The 15,236-nt window shown below is 37.2% G+C and overlaps 1 protein-coding gene across 1 annotated transcript; it reads left to right on the forward strand.

Moving 5' to 3' along the window:
• LOC136784721 (uncharacterized) lies at window positions 1–8,992 on the forward strand. The gene is made up of 6 exons (XM_066745592.1): window positions 1–334; window positions 1,641–1,740; window positions 1,807–1,923; window positions 2,083–2,269; window positions 3,314–3,670; window positions 4,340–8,992. Exons 1-6 carry the CDS (start codon window positions 169–171, stop codon window positions 4,850–4,852), a joined length of 1,440 nt encoding a protein of 479 aa, XP_066601689.1. The 5' UTR covers window positions 1–168; the 3' UTR covers window positions 4,853–8,992.
• Window positions 8,993–15,236: the final 6,244 nt, after the last annotated feature.

The following is a 15,236-nucleotide window of genomic DNA, read 5'->3' on the forward strand; positions in this document are numbered from 1 at the left end:
GTGCTTTTTGCTACCGTGTCCTCTATAAAGGGTCGGCGTACGCATACGCCTAGCCATATGGAGAAAGCTAAGACACGTGCTAGATGGAAAAGAAATTATTTTCAGCGCCAGAGGCTGGTTTTGAAGGCGCGCAGGTCAGTAGTGCAGGCTTGACACTTGCGCGGAGGGATGATCGTCGATTGGGGTTGTTGGGTATTAGGGTGGGAGGAGAGAGAGAGAGAGAAGAGAATTAGATTCTGCTCGGCGTGGTGGAATTATGGTGCATGCTGCAGGTCGCATGGCCAACGTGCTCGTCTTTTCCGCATTCCTGACGCCACTGCTACTGTCCGATCAAGTAAGGATATCCAACTAAACTCGAGCCAAACCTTCCCCGTCGAGTCTCTCTCAACTCGATTATCAATATTGCCCGTCCATCTTCCTCTCTAGCTACCATATTCCCTATTCGTTGTCCTGCGTTCAACTTCACGTCGATCAATACGTCGTTTCTCTCCACGCTGCTTGCGTTTCGCCTCGTTTCGTCTTTCCGCTGCTGCATCTCAATATTCTCTCCCTTCCTAAATACGCACCAATGAAACTTTCATCATAATAACTCCTTCTGTAAAAGATATAGGTTAAATGTGTTATTTTTCAACGCGAATCGCGCGACAGTTGTAACCTTTTCTCGTCAGTCGTCGCCTCGCCTTTCCGCAGAGTTACATGTGTGTGCGAAAGTTTGCCTCTTTCCTCCTTCGCTCTCTATTTTTCATCCACAAGCACAAATAACACACACATTCCTTGCGTACCGCGCGCGTGTCTAAGACCGAAGTAGACATTCAGCTTGTATACGCATCGGTTGCTGTATAATTGAATATCGCACATGTCGCACGGAAAGAAATTTCCTGTAAAATGTTGTCGTGTTGGACGGAGCCGCCCGGATACAGAATGAAATTTTGAACATTTCATTCAGCTAAATAGCAATTATTAAAGGTCCGTGATTGTGGTCAATAGTGCGCGGAGTAATTTAATAAAATGTGTCTTACGCGCGAGCTCGAGAAATTTAGTATATATAAACAGTGGGATAATGCTTTTGCAATTATGAATAGTTTTCACAAAGTGTTTATCGTGTTTCCGATGTTACGCGCGGAGCATGCTAATTTCTAATATTTTTCAATGGTAAATTTGACGGGAAATTTCTGTACGTGTACGTGCGTGTGTGCGTAAGTCTGTGAAATTCGTTTGCGAATAAAGGACGGACGCTGCCTGCAGCAGGGTGAGTTATCCTTCTGATTTTAAATGGATGGCGGAAGGCCTTCGAGCGATAAAATTTAGTTGGATTCAGGAAATCACGTCCTGTTCGTAATATTTTGCCGATTCATCCTTGGTGTGAAAATAATTCGAAACGAGCCCCGGCAGATTGGTATCTTATTTCTTAAGGAGAGCGCAAAGCCTCGGCACGAATTATCGCTACTATATACATAAATCAATTTTCCAATGTGACCTCAAAGACACGCGGATGGATGTTTTGGGCAGATATATCCCTTCCTCTCCTTCTTCTTCATCCTTTTGTTTCCCACAATTTTCTAGTCAAGTCGCATGAATTCCTTTCTCGCATATTTCGTACATATATACCTATAAGAAAGTTGAAAATGTGTAATATATAGTTGCAGGGTGCATGCATGGGATATCAAGACTCGTTGTTGTAACGCCTCTTATTCTTTTATCTTTCAAGGTATCTTCCAAGCAGTGCAATGGGGGACACGTGTAAGTTTGCAATTTCTCGTGCCTTTGAAATCAAGCTAAATCATTCCTTCGACGTTTCTCTTGCAGATGCTCTCCTCCAAAAGAGTGCTGTTCCCTCGGCTGCTGCTACGCCGTTTTTCCACAAATTCACGAAACAATTTTGGGCCTGCTTAAATTCATGATTATTACTCACTGGTATCTGTGGTTGGTATTATATATATATATATATATATTTATATACGTGTTCCTTTTCTTTTTTCTTTCTTTTTTTTCTCTTTTTAAGCAAGCTCCTTGATCGTTCTTGACTCTAGACAACATCTTGCTGCCTGTCTTATTACTCGAGAATCCTTAATTGCTTTTCAGGGCAGCGATACTGGCGGGCCTGGCTTTGGCAAGCCTAATCGTTTATTGTCTCTGTAAACGGCCGTATTATTCGACTACGGACGACGATTGTTCCTCCGAGAGAACTTCGGCGGGTCCTTGGTTTCCACCACCACATTACAGTCGTTGCAGCTCGTTCGCGCAAAACCTGCCACCACCGTACAATGAGGTAATCGAAGGAAACAGTTAGATACGAGCAGGGGAGACTGGAATCAATTCTAACAAAATCAGTCTCATTTTTTACCGAGGATCCTACTCGTGTTGAAAAACTGAAAAAAATATGGTGATACTTACTGCATAAGTTTACTTATTTTTATCCAAGTAATATTTTAATTAATCCATACGTATACGATCGGTATAGTACCACGTGCAATTTGTTACATTCGACATCACGTGGGTTTCAATTGTAATATACCCGTAATTCCCATAGCGCAGGGATATAAAAGTAGTTGAAGATACTTCGTTAAAGCGAGTATGTCATACGAATGTTAACACGCATTAATCAAAACGACATTTACTTGTAAATTTACAAAATAATAAGGATTAATTGTTTTATAAAAATAATATTTTTTTTATGCAAAATACTTGTATCTCTTGTAACATTTAAATATTTAATTTCTCGGAAAAATACTTATAGCATTATGCAATAAGTCATTTTTGGTGCAATAGAAACTTCTATCGTTCTTCTGTTCAATTAACACGGTACAAAGGACATCAGTTTACTTGTACGTTACAATTATTGAAACCACCCGTTCCAAAATATTGCGTAGTAAAATCTCATCAACGTAATTTCATATTATTCAAAACTCGTTCGATATTGAAAAATCTACAAAAATAAATGACGATTTCAATCATGTATCGAATTTTAATAGTCACACAATACTGACCGAGCAGTTCGAGGTTAAATAACAAGTGAAATATTTACAAAAGAGCGCAGAAATCTTATTTTCTCATTTCTACAAGTAGCGGCTTAGCATTGGCGGCTCTAAACTATTGCAACTACAACGTCTTGTAGAGTTGAAGAAAGGCACTGAACGATTTTAAATTTCATTAACGGTCCGAGTCAAATCTGAATGTTACAATTGATTCCGGCCACCCTATAAATTTGATCATAATCTTTGAAAATAATGACAGGGTTTACTCCTAGTGAACAATACATATACAATAAAACTGGACCTGAAAGAAATTTTATTAAACGTCGATTGATTTAAAGGTGACGGCGAAGCCAGATCTCTATCCATTGGTAATCGGTTACGACGATGGTTCCGGTAAGGGTACATCCGGTTTCGTCATGCGTTACTTCAGAAGCCTGTCCCACGCGAGCACTTTGGACTCCCTCAGTTCTAGTTTCATGTGTAACATGGTTAACGAGGCAAACACCATAATCCCACCACCTTACTCTTACAACAACAGCATCGACGAGTTGTCGACGGGATCCTGTGACAGGAACGTAAATGCAGAGGGCAGCTCGATGGCATCGTTAGCAAATCACAGAACAACTTCGGATATATCTAGCCTGGCGCCACAGTCGCCCTGCTCGCCACCTAGAGCGACCAGCCCGACTCTCGAGGTATGCCCAATAACATCCCACCAAACCGCACATTAATTCAGGCTAAATCGTTTAATGTTCCAAACCCCTATAATCATTTTCTGTTTTCTTCTCGAATAAAGAAACTTTTATTACGAGGGGGGGGGGGGGGGCATTAGCTTACGTCATTGATTTGACTTTGGATGAATATTTCATGATCGCTTTGATCGAATTATTCTTTCAATGGAATGATATATTTTATGCGTTTACTTGCTCAAATAGTATATACGCGATTACCTCGGAGATAAATACAAAAGCTTCGATCTCAGATATTTGATAAACCGTTGCGTTAAATGGTTCATCCCTACATACTGCTCAGAGGGGAGGATTCTTAATATCAGCCATCAGAATATGCAACAATAATATTTGGAGCATTTCGTTTGGGGGACATTCAAATTGACCTTTGCACGACGCTCGAATAATCCATCCAAGGTTAAACCAGCGATGCAATCTAACGACCCCTCTAAAGTCAATCATCTTTTATTAAAAACATTTGTCCGTATAGCGATAAACAAAAGTATTATCACAGGGGGGTGAAGCATTAAACAAATGATCCTTCCGAATGATTCTCAATGAGAGAACTACCACCATCCCTATCCCTACCACCGTCTGTCGAGTGTATTGCCAAAATATAACCTGACTGTTCCACAGTTGCGCGATCTGCTGGATAAAATCCAACAGCTTCCGCAGTTGCCGCTAGGACGCAGCACGGTGCTGCCATCTGCGCGAGGGGAGGGGAGCTCGCTGGAGGAAGGAGTGGGAAGGGACGAAGTTCGTATTCAAGGGAATAATAATACCAATACAAGGCCTACCACGAGCCACGGATCACCGAGTCCCGAAGATTCGGTGGGGAGCTGCAGGACGCGAAGAACTCGGGGTAAACTGTATATGCCGTTGGGTGGTTTACCACCGAATGCGGTCGGCACCAGAGGTAAAGCGAAGTCGAAGGCGAAGGGCTGGCTATCGAGATCGGCACCAACCACTCCGTCTGGCAACATCCCAGTATCTTCGTTTCTCCTAGCTGGACAAGGTAGAAAACCAAGCGAGTCTGACAACAAGAACCATCAAGTCGTTCCCCTACTCTCGGAGCAAGACGAGGCTGAAAGCAACACCACCGCATCCCCACTTCCCCCGCGACATCACGGCAGTTTCGAACAAACATGACGATTCTCTCCCGCCAACGAAAATAGCGGACAAAATGGAGGCTCCACCTCAAAACCAATCCAATAATTCTGCCAATATCAGTGTATAGCTTCTGACGCCTACATGTTCATCCGTTCTCTTCGGCTCGACGAGCTGCGATCTCAGTCAACGGATGGATTATTCTTGTTCGATAATCCTCGATTCGGCTGCGGCTCTATGCTCTCCTCTCATACATGGGATGATGACGGTACACACGAGAGGTAGGATCGAAGCTTTGGAGAGGAATGGAGGATCCTTTCGCAGTGCCCGGCTTTCCATACTGGACTCTGGAGGCCATATTCCTTCTCAAGAGCCTACTTTTTCATAGACTGATCGGATAGTTTGACAGTTTCGGTACGTGATCGATAATTATTTCCAGCCATCGTGACGAATAGTTCTGCATTAAACTGTAAAGGAGTGGTAGTCTTCGAATCACGGATCATACGTCTTGTCTTTGTGGCGATACCAGATAAGGGATGATGATCTCTCCAATGGGGTAGATTGGTATTCCCATAAAAAAATTCCCTATCCAACCTCAAATAGGACATATGGTATTTGTTTTCTCGCTTTCGAGAGCTCGTTATGTGTCAAATCGAAGATCAACTCGAGCGGTGTTCGACTGAAAGGGGGAAAGAAATGTATACAGCAACTTTTTATTACAGTAAAGTGGAGAGTTTGCATCTATGATTATTTATACCAGGTGGTATATATCATTAAACGAATGCTAGATGAATCTACGAAAGTGAAAAGCGGAGGCACTTGTCAATCCCGCGATAACGCGTACATGGCCTTTGGAAACAGAAAACAACTATTAAAGAGCGAGGTGTACACAGTATGTTTTATGCATCTGGACACCGACTGGACCATCTTCCTTCTTCCGTCGCCAGGAGGTGAAGAAATAATGTGACAAGCGTACCGTACGATAAAAGGTGTATCCAGAGTTTGAAAACGGTCAAATATCTCGAAATCCAAGGGTTTTAGGCAAAAACCGGTTATTTGTCTATATCTAGTACCTTAAAAGTCTATCAAATGATAATATTCGTTTAACTTTGAGGAGAGGTTTCAAGGTCATAAAAGGGTCATCATTTCTTTAAATGGTATTTTACATGTTTTATTTGATATTTTTATAGATTATTTAAAAATGTCTTCAAAATACTTGACAGTTTACCATGTAATACAGGCATATTTACAAAATGCTTAAATTTTCAGTTATGCTACACGGTAAAGTGTGAATACGCGAGGTATAATGTTCCTATATACCTATTGCTCGTGTCTTCAATCTTAATACATTAAAAGGTATCGGTTTCGCTAAAACGGTTTCCGCGGTTGCTGCGAATAAAATAAACATTTGGTCACCAACTCCTATAGCCTAAATTTTTCCCAATATATCGTAAACGTCCATGTTAAAAAGTTCCAGTATTTTCGACAACTCTTTAAATAAGTTGGAAGAATATGCGATACTTCGTACCAACCTTCATGGTACTTTTCAAGACCAGATATTTCTACAGCTCATTTCTGATGGTTTTCCAAAATCATATATATATGTGGAGCAATCAGGTGGAATCGTATAAATCTACCGCACCGATTGAAACTATTATTGAAAAATTGTTATCTATCCCAACGTGATATTTCAATAAAAATCGATGGATAGATTTTATAAAGCTTCGTCGTCATATATAAAAATATGGATTACATATTTTTAGGTATACTTCTATACCAGTGATTAAAAAAACAGAAAAAAATAAATAGATTTATCTAGTGCTACTTGATTGAAATGGATTTATCTGGTTTTCTTTGATTGCTCTACGTATGAATCTACTATTTAATCCTAGCATTTACGAGATATTTTGAATTTCTCATTAGAGATTGTACATAATATGAATTTGACTTTAAAGTGTGATGTACACGTCCATTACACATTGCAATTACAGACATATTTCATGCTCTTCTAAATCTAATCTCAAATTTTAAATCCTCGTATCCACTTAAATCAATAAGTAAGTTATACAATGTTTTGTAAAGCTCTTTAGATATGTTACAAAAGTATATTACAAAAATATTAACACTTTACTCAAAAACTTTGATCAAAAGCGGGAAAAAACATAGTTCGTACTTCATCTTCATTGATTATCGTGATGTGAAATTGCCAATAAGTTTCAAAGATCAACTATTTTTTGGCCCTTCTAAATATTTAAATATTAACTCTTATGTGCTACATATATATATATATATATATATATATATATATATGTATACTTATAGATCTTGACATTCATAATATATTAATTTATTTATTTGTAACAAATGAAAGTCGGACGAAAATGGCTTTTCTTAAAAAAGAATCGACTATTCGTAAAGTATTGGACGTAACATCAAGAAAATGTAATCATATCATCTTTCTATCTACAGATTAACATATATTTTGTCAATATTTGTTGCAGATTCCATTTTTACAAAGAAAAAACTTACCGAAACAGAAACTTGTGTATATCGATTTCATTATTTCCATTCAATTGGCAATTAAACGTATAAAATTGGACGCTAAATTCATCATTATGAACATGGAAAATACATGATCATTTTTGCTTTTCATTACCACACTTTTTATACCTAGCAATCGGTATATTTGGTCTGTTATTTTTATTTTACACTCATAATCTTAACGAAACAATCCCTATAAGAATACTAACTCATGTGATTAAATTCCAAGTGGAAGGAGATTTGAGACTCTCAATGGAATTAAACTCAAGGTGACCTTTGCATGATCTTCAAAATTGCTCAAAAAAATTAACTTGCCTGTTAAGATATTTCCTAAAGTACTTAGTTTTTGAGGGATTTGATCGAATTGCAGATTGTCGATAAACCTTATATTATATATAATATGATAATAAAATAAATAATTAATATGCGATTTTTAAATGGAAGTAAAGAAATTAGAAATAGGGAGAAGGTTCGAATTGTTGTGTATTTCTGGTTCTATTAAGTATTCTCATTCGGCGTCAAAAGGTGCTAGGTGCTGATTTATTAATAGGGCTACGCAACGTTTATAAATGCTGAATTGTTGCTCTTGTTTCCAGGATATACCCTTGTCAACTGGCTTTCAATGAAACTGAAAAATTGAACGTCTACTTTCACGCACCAAGGATCTTTGCGCTCTAATCAGGTTGTCGATTAAAGAATCAAGTTGCGCGAGCTACATATTTTTTCCTCGCAAAAAAAGCGCGGGTCTGATAGATATTTATCGTTAAATTGCACCGACTAAAGCTTCATAATAGATCAAAGAAATTCTTTCATTGTACCATAAAGTATTTCTGCGACCATACACTCGAACAGACAAATTTTAAGAGCCCGTCTTCTTGTTATAATACCATCGTTACTTATACAAGGTGTCTGATTATTAGCTACTAGATTAAACCAAGCAATCTGGACAAGGGAGAAAATTGTAGGCAAAAGTTTTCTTAAAATTTGTTTCCTACCATGCACTCTTAGTTTAAAACTAAATGCACCGATGAATTTTTTACACAAGTGCATTTACATGCACTTAAGAAGGGTTACTTTACTATTAAGTAGCAGCTTTAGGTTTAAAAGTTATGAACGATATATTAAAATGTCCTCATTACACTCGATTTGAATCGGTAGGGAAAATCCTATTGGCTATATATATATTACTGGCCTATAAAGGCTTAGATTTCACACACACGCGCACACACATAAGTGGAGATAGTAATACACAACGAATACACGCGTCCATTCGAGTCTGTCTATCTGTAGTAGCGGTAATAGTTTAACTCCAAGTTCCAAGCGCGCGTACATTGTAGAAACTAGCAAAACTTCAATACGCTCGATTAAACCGATAAGAAGAATTGAATGTTTCGCAATATGCATTTGTGCTTTCTAATTCCTCTTTCTGAATGTACACATTTTACGATGAAAGTGTGATCAAACACGTCATATTATCGTCCACTATAGAATATAATTTGCAGTGTTATATAAGTAAATAATACATCTTATCGCCGAAAATATACTCGTATTTACGCCGTGTTTAAACTCATTCTCATAAAAAAGAAGAAAAATGGTAAAATTTAGAAATACGAATTAAAAACTTGATAAATAGGAATTACACAAATTTCAATTTTTTTTGTCATCGATTTTATGGACTCTTTTTACTCGCCAGTTTTTTTTTTTACAGTACGTTCGACCAGAGCTGAGCTATATATCGGCTACTATCACAGACCTACATATATGAGTATACATGTGTGTGTGTGTGTGTGCAGCTGTTTATTTTTGTATCACTTCCACGTTTTGAAATCTTAACGTCCATAGGCCAGTTATAAGGTAGCCGATAGGATTTTTATATCGATCCAAACCAATTGTATAATGAGGAAATTTTTATTCACTAATAACTCTTAAACTGAGAGTGGGTCAAGACAAATTTAAAGAGTCAATTCTTTAAAAATTTCATCCTCTTTCCGTTCTTGTCGATTTGCCTGGCTATATAGTTTGTCCACTAGGCACCCAGCCGTGAGTGTGGTGCAGCTTTTCCGAATACCTCGCAATGAATACTTAGCGCGCAAATAGTCCCGTTAAACAAAAAGGCTCTTCTACAAGAAGGAGGAAATTAAAGTCCTAATACTCTTTTATTGCTATTAAATCCACTTAAATATAAAACATATTTTATCGAGAAGTGAATCTAATACAGGTAAGATACATTTCATCGTAATTTTAGAGACAAGATTACCTACGCAATGGATGAATTAAACGAGCCGCCTTATACAATTAACGTATATATGTAAATATAAAAGTCCATTTAAGTCCGATTTATACTATATGGCTCCGACCGTCAGAACACGTGACCGATTTCGTGCTGTACTCGTATTAATCAGATAATTTATAAATCAGTCTCAGTACAGTAACCGATAGTTAAAGAAAATAAATAATTAATCAAAGGAGTAGGAGGGAGCGCGCGCGCGAATGTATTATTATTACACTTATAAAAACGATGGGGGCCTGGACATGTATATTTTAATAGGAGAAACTCTACCCAATACTCTCTTATTTTCTCAATCATTTAATAATACATAGTTAAATGTGACGTATAATGGTGGACACCTGAGAAAGAATGTACTTTTTACTAAAGAATTGATTATCAAATGTTTGCTATTTCAGAAGACTCATTTAACACGACAAATTTGTGTCTTAGCAGTTACTAAAATTGTAAGGTAAATATATGTAAATGGTACCCACACAGCACCAAGCGACTTAAAGACATCTTTCAGTCACTGTTCAGTCAATTGGATGACTGAAAGATAACTATAAAACGACTTTTTTAGTCGAGTATGCTGTATGGATGCATAAAGGGGGCGCTTTACACAACTACGATTGATATACGGTATAAGAGAAGGGGGCAATTACGGTGGTAGAATGACAAATTCCTAAAGCATTTGTAATTGAAATGCTAGCACGCAGCTAAAAATGTCTTATAATTACACAATATATTAGGCTTTATTCATCCGGACTTATCAATCTTTAGACCGCTGATGCTTCTTTGGAATGAATTTTTAAATATTCATCTATGACGATTTTGTCTATTAACGAGAGATTTTTATGGTGGAAAATCGTGAGAAATGGTTTGTGATGCTTATAAGGGATGGCGCCCGATATATAGTGCAAAGGTTAAATCGTGTTGCCCTTGGATCACTCTACAATCTATGATAATAAAATGATCAGGAAAAAGTCCTTGCATGAAACCGTTAAATATAGACGAAAATGTTTATCCATGGACCGCCGCGGTTTTTTGAAATATACTGCTCTTGTAAATTCATTAAATATTTATGCCAGTTCTTCGATTGGACCTCGATAAACTGCGAAATAAAACATATATATATATATATATATATGCATTGCGATTAATCTGCATCGAACGTTGCGGGTAAGGATAGACTGACAGACAGAAAGCATTGGGCTGGATAAAAATAAAATCGTTTCGCTTTAGCTGTAATGGGACAGTGAAACATCCAGGCTCGAGCATCTTTGCACGCACAAATGCTATTCGCAGGCGCTAAATTGCTCCGGTATATTCTTTTATCTTTTATGCGCATAAAACACTCGTAGAGACTATAGAGTTACTGCAGGTGCGAGAATGCCTTTCCTAAGCGGACAAACGATTTAGTCCGGATCTATCCTTATATCGGTATAGCAGCGATACACTATAGAAAAACGCAATTGCGACTTTTTACGCATTGCCCGCGTCCCTAAGTGTAAATCCAATTTAGAGCCTCCACACGCAGCTTTCATAAGAACCTTACGTTAAAGTAAGTTAAGTTTGCGTTTAAGCTTAAGGCTAGCTCATATGAAATGATTAATTACAACGCTAGGATGGCAAAACAAGAGGCAGGAATATTTTCCTTAATTATTATATACATATAATATAGCTTGTGATAGAAATCCTTAACTTTATAACATTTTATGTCCGCCAACCTTAAGCTTAAGCTGAAGCTTAACTTGCTGCAGCGTAGCGTTGTTATACGAAAGCTGTGTGCGAGGGCTCTTAATCATCAAGCCAAAGACGTCCGTCACAGTTTATTTTTAGAGAATGCAGGCAAGAAACTTTACAAGGAATTGGCTCACCTATAACAGTAGAAATGAAATATTTTCTATTTTCCAAGGGAGGAAGGGGTGTGACCCTAAAAATTCATGCCAAGTTTCAATTTCAGAAAATAACATTTACATATATATATATATATATATAGCTATACCAATCGACAATATCAGCTTATTCGTTCTTGGTAAACAAGGATCGCTTAGTGAGAATGACTCTATGTATATATTCTTCCGCGTGAAACGGTGATGTATATACAATGCTCATTCTCGATCGACAAAGTATACACAGATTAAAATTTGAGATGAAAAATTTATGCCATAAAAAGTGAGAATTTCTCAATCACTCGGCCGACGAAACTAAAGAGTGCCGCTTGTGAAAAGAGGATGTTCGGCAACGTACGCTATTTACCATTAGCTGCCGCGCGTTTTCGATTAAATTTAACTAAATAATTATATGGTGGTAGTAAAACCTATAGTGATAAAAAAGAATAGTATTCCATCTTAACCCTTTCGCAATGTAGGGTAGCTATATAGTATCGGACAAAATTTCTTTTACCAATATTTCGTATAACTAAGGACAAGGATTATACTTTATGCTTATTGTTTATATTATAATCCTTAAAACATTTTTCGCGCGTAAGATATAAACTCGATAAGTGCAAAAAGTCTGTAAACAAATTGATGAGCTTATATATATATATATATTTATATATATATAATTATAGAGAAAAATGCGCGAACGTTTAAAACTATATATTTTAATTCAACTACCGTTAGGGTGAAATATTCTTTGTATATTTTACGATATCTCAAAAACCATTTCTACACATTATGCTGATGACAAACACACGCTAAACATAATTTGTTTATCTACGCAGACTGCGAAAGGGTCAATAGTTGATCGTTTTTGAGCAATATCAGTCCAAATTTGGTATAATAATTAGCGCATATTTTTGACGAATGAGTGATTACGAGTCTTAAGCTGATGATACGCTCTTTTCATCTTTGTATTATTATATATCTATCGAGCGCACTCCCTACAGAGTGACGAGTGATTGCGGCCATTGCGCGCTTCTTATAGAGAAATACTGCGTAAAATGTTCAATTAGAATTAATAAGCTTCGAGTCCACTTTGAAGGCATCCGTTCGGCAGTGTTTCTTGTTCCGAAATTTTCCGAGAAACATGTCTGCAAGCAGACAATAATAATTTAACCGTCGCATCAGGAGCGTCAAAATGTTCTCCACTAAAATTCCGATTGATCGCGATGGTAAATGTATCAGCGGCAGCTCAGCTGCAGACAATACGATGAGTATAAAGATCTAATCCGAACACTTATTTCCTAATCACATGCACACAAATCTATGATTATAATTTTTCTCTCGCATCGGGCGATGGATAGTATCGTTTCGGTGCCACATATAGTATACTATAACGCGTATGTTTTAACACGAGAGTCTATTCACTGTGTATAGATAGATAATTTGCACGAGAAAGAAGAAGCTATTAAATGCAGCGCGTTGGAGGATCGAGTCAAGACTATAACGAGCATCGCATCGTTGCAATTTCCATCTATGAAACCATGCATGTTTATTGCGAGATTTTTGTAGAAATTAAGAATGAGAGTAACAGGATGCAGAGAAGAGGGCCAAGATAGAAAAAGTTTACTTCGCGAGTGACTATGCGCCTATCATATTCCACACGTGAAGTGATCATTGTATCTATCGAAAATAACCAGTCGCAACTAAAACCTTTTGCACGGGGATTCGAGCCTTTAGTGGAATACGCAGTATTATGAAAAATAAAACCAAAACATTTTTCAGCAAGGCAACGTACCATTTTTAAAATCCGTAGGAGGCTATAAATAATCCAATGACTTGAGATAATATATCGGATAAATTTATTATGCACAACGTCGTATAGTGTACGCTAAGAGTATTACTGTAGAACAAAATCATGGAACACACATTTCATTGATACTTGCTCCACAAGCCCAGATATTATCTGTACGCGATACTCAAAGAATAATCGTCAGTGCTAGTCGAATATACTTTTCTTCAAAATAAAATATCTATATGTACGTTCAGTCATCTTAATCATATGGTATATATCATACATCTGCACACGCAATTCATTAACATATGTATTTTTTATAAAGTAAATGAATAAATTCGAAATTTTACATGGTTGTTTATTCTATCAATAACACACCTTATGCATCTACTATATATTCCTTGAGATTTTATAATAAAGCGAACAGTAAATTCCTGACATTTCTTATGCTATTCAATTCATTTACCGTTTCATACATGTTTATCTTTTCTTTTCATTCTTTTCTCTCGATCCTTATTTTATATACCAAAATTCTTTTTAGCACGTAGCAGACTTATGATTAGTTCGATGAAAAAATCAACGTTACTTTTGATAGACTCTGATATTCAGCGTAATATAAATTAAAACTAAGAGAGAGAGAGTTGAACAACAATTTTGGATACCCTGCAGACACATATATTTTGAAAAGTAATAACTTTACAAGAAACTTATATTGGAATTGTGTAAAAAGTACTTTGACAAATTTGTCGAATAGTTACACAGTTTGGCCTTGGGAGGTGTCTTATACGAAGGTCACCTTTAGTCTTTTAAATGCATGGGACCACACATTTTTATTGCGTCCTCGTAGCTGACCTCAACGACTATCCCAACCTCTTTCTTGATTTTTTTCATTTTAGCCAGTCGTTTATGAATAAGGATTTAGGTATAGCTCTTACTTTTGATACCTTACTGTCCTTATTACATGTTTCTAGTTAATTTATTCACACTTACAGCATTTCTTCATTTATATATTAGTAATTTCCGTTTTGCTTTCTTTTATTTAACATCAAATAAGTAACAGGTCAAGCAAGCTCTGTGCCAGACTGAAGCTCCACCAGGAAAAGGCTTGAGATTAACACCGATTCCTTTTATTATAAAGATTCGCTACTCTATATGGATATTGCTAATAATTTATCTTTTATATTTATAAATACTGTCTTTCTATCTCTTTTTATTCTTTGCTTGATTTCCTCCTTTTATTATAATTTTATGACCCTGCGTGCTCGCCTAGGTGAAGGCCTTACGTGACTTCAGCCCTGACCACCGAGGGAAATCGTCGCCACTTCTACGAACTCTATAGGACCGGGATTCATAGATAGAACTTGAGTTCAAGCTCCCCTTGAAACTTATAAGATGTGCTACATAAGAATATAGATATATTACACGTCTTAAGCTTGAACTTGAGCTTAAGTTTCGTTTATGAATCCCGGGGTAGGTAGGTAGGACTTTGCCCCGTCACCATACTTTTCGAAACCGATGCCTCCCTGCCTGACTTAACCCGCCTCACGCCTGAACTCTGACGGTACATGCATAAACTGTGAGTGTGAAGAAGCATTAAGCAAGCGCCAAGCATGATGCATGGACGCACCGCATCATCCGCAAGGCGCAACGCTACCAAAACCAAGTACCAACAACCAACACTGGTTGCCTGGCTTGGTCGCTGTCGTCGCTGATGCCTGATCTGATCTGATATCAATCAATCCAACGTTCTTTCGACTCTTTCAGTCTTTCTTCACCGTCACGACGTCTTGTACTACTCCTACCGTATTCGTATATGTAAAAACGGTAAAAAGTTACTCTGGGTGAAAATATGCAATCATTGGTAAGTAAACATAAGATTTGATTGAATAAGCTTTTAAGGAAACAAGCAGTTTTAATTCTCTTTATAATCTGTTT

Source organism: Prorops nasuta, unplaced genomic scaffold (genome assembly GCF_024137725.1).
Source record: "Prorops nasuta isolate Cenicafe-Biocafe unplaced genomic scaffold, Cenicafe_Pnas_1.2 PNAS00067, whole genome shotgun sequence".
NCBI lineage: Eukaryota > Metazoa > Arthropoda > Insecta > Hymenoptera > Bethylidae > Prorops > Prorops nasuta.

What these genes read in the sequence shown, in the direction of transcription:
- LOC136784721 (XM_066745592.1), top strand. Translation starts at nt 169, where the DNA reads ATGATCGTCGATTGGGGTTGTTGGGTATTAGGGTGGGAGGAGAGAGAG. An exon ending in ATTACTCACTGGTATCTGTG is followed by an intron (nt 1,924 to 2,082) that starts GTTGGTATTATA and finishes ATTGCTTTTCAG; the next exon opens with GGCAGCGATACTGGCGGGCC. An exon ending in CGACCAGCCCGACTCTCGAG is followed by an intron (nt 3,671 to 4,339) that starts GTATGCCCAATA and finishes ACTGTTCCACAG; the next exon opens with TTGCGCGATCTGCTGGATAA.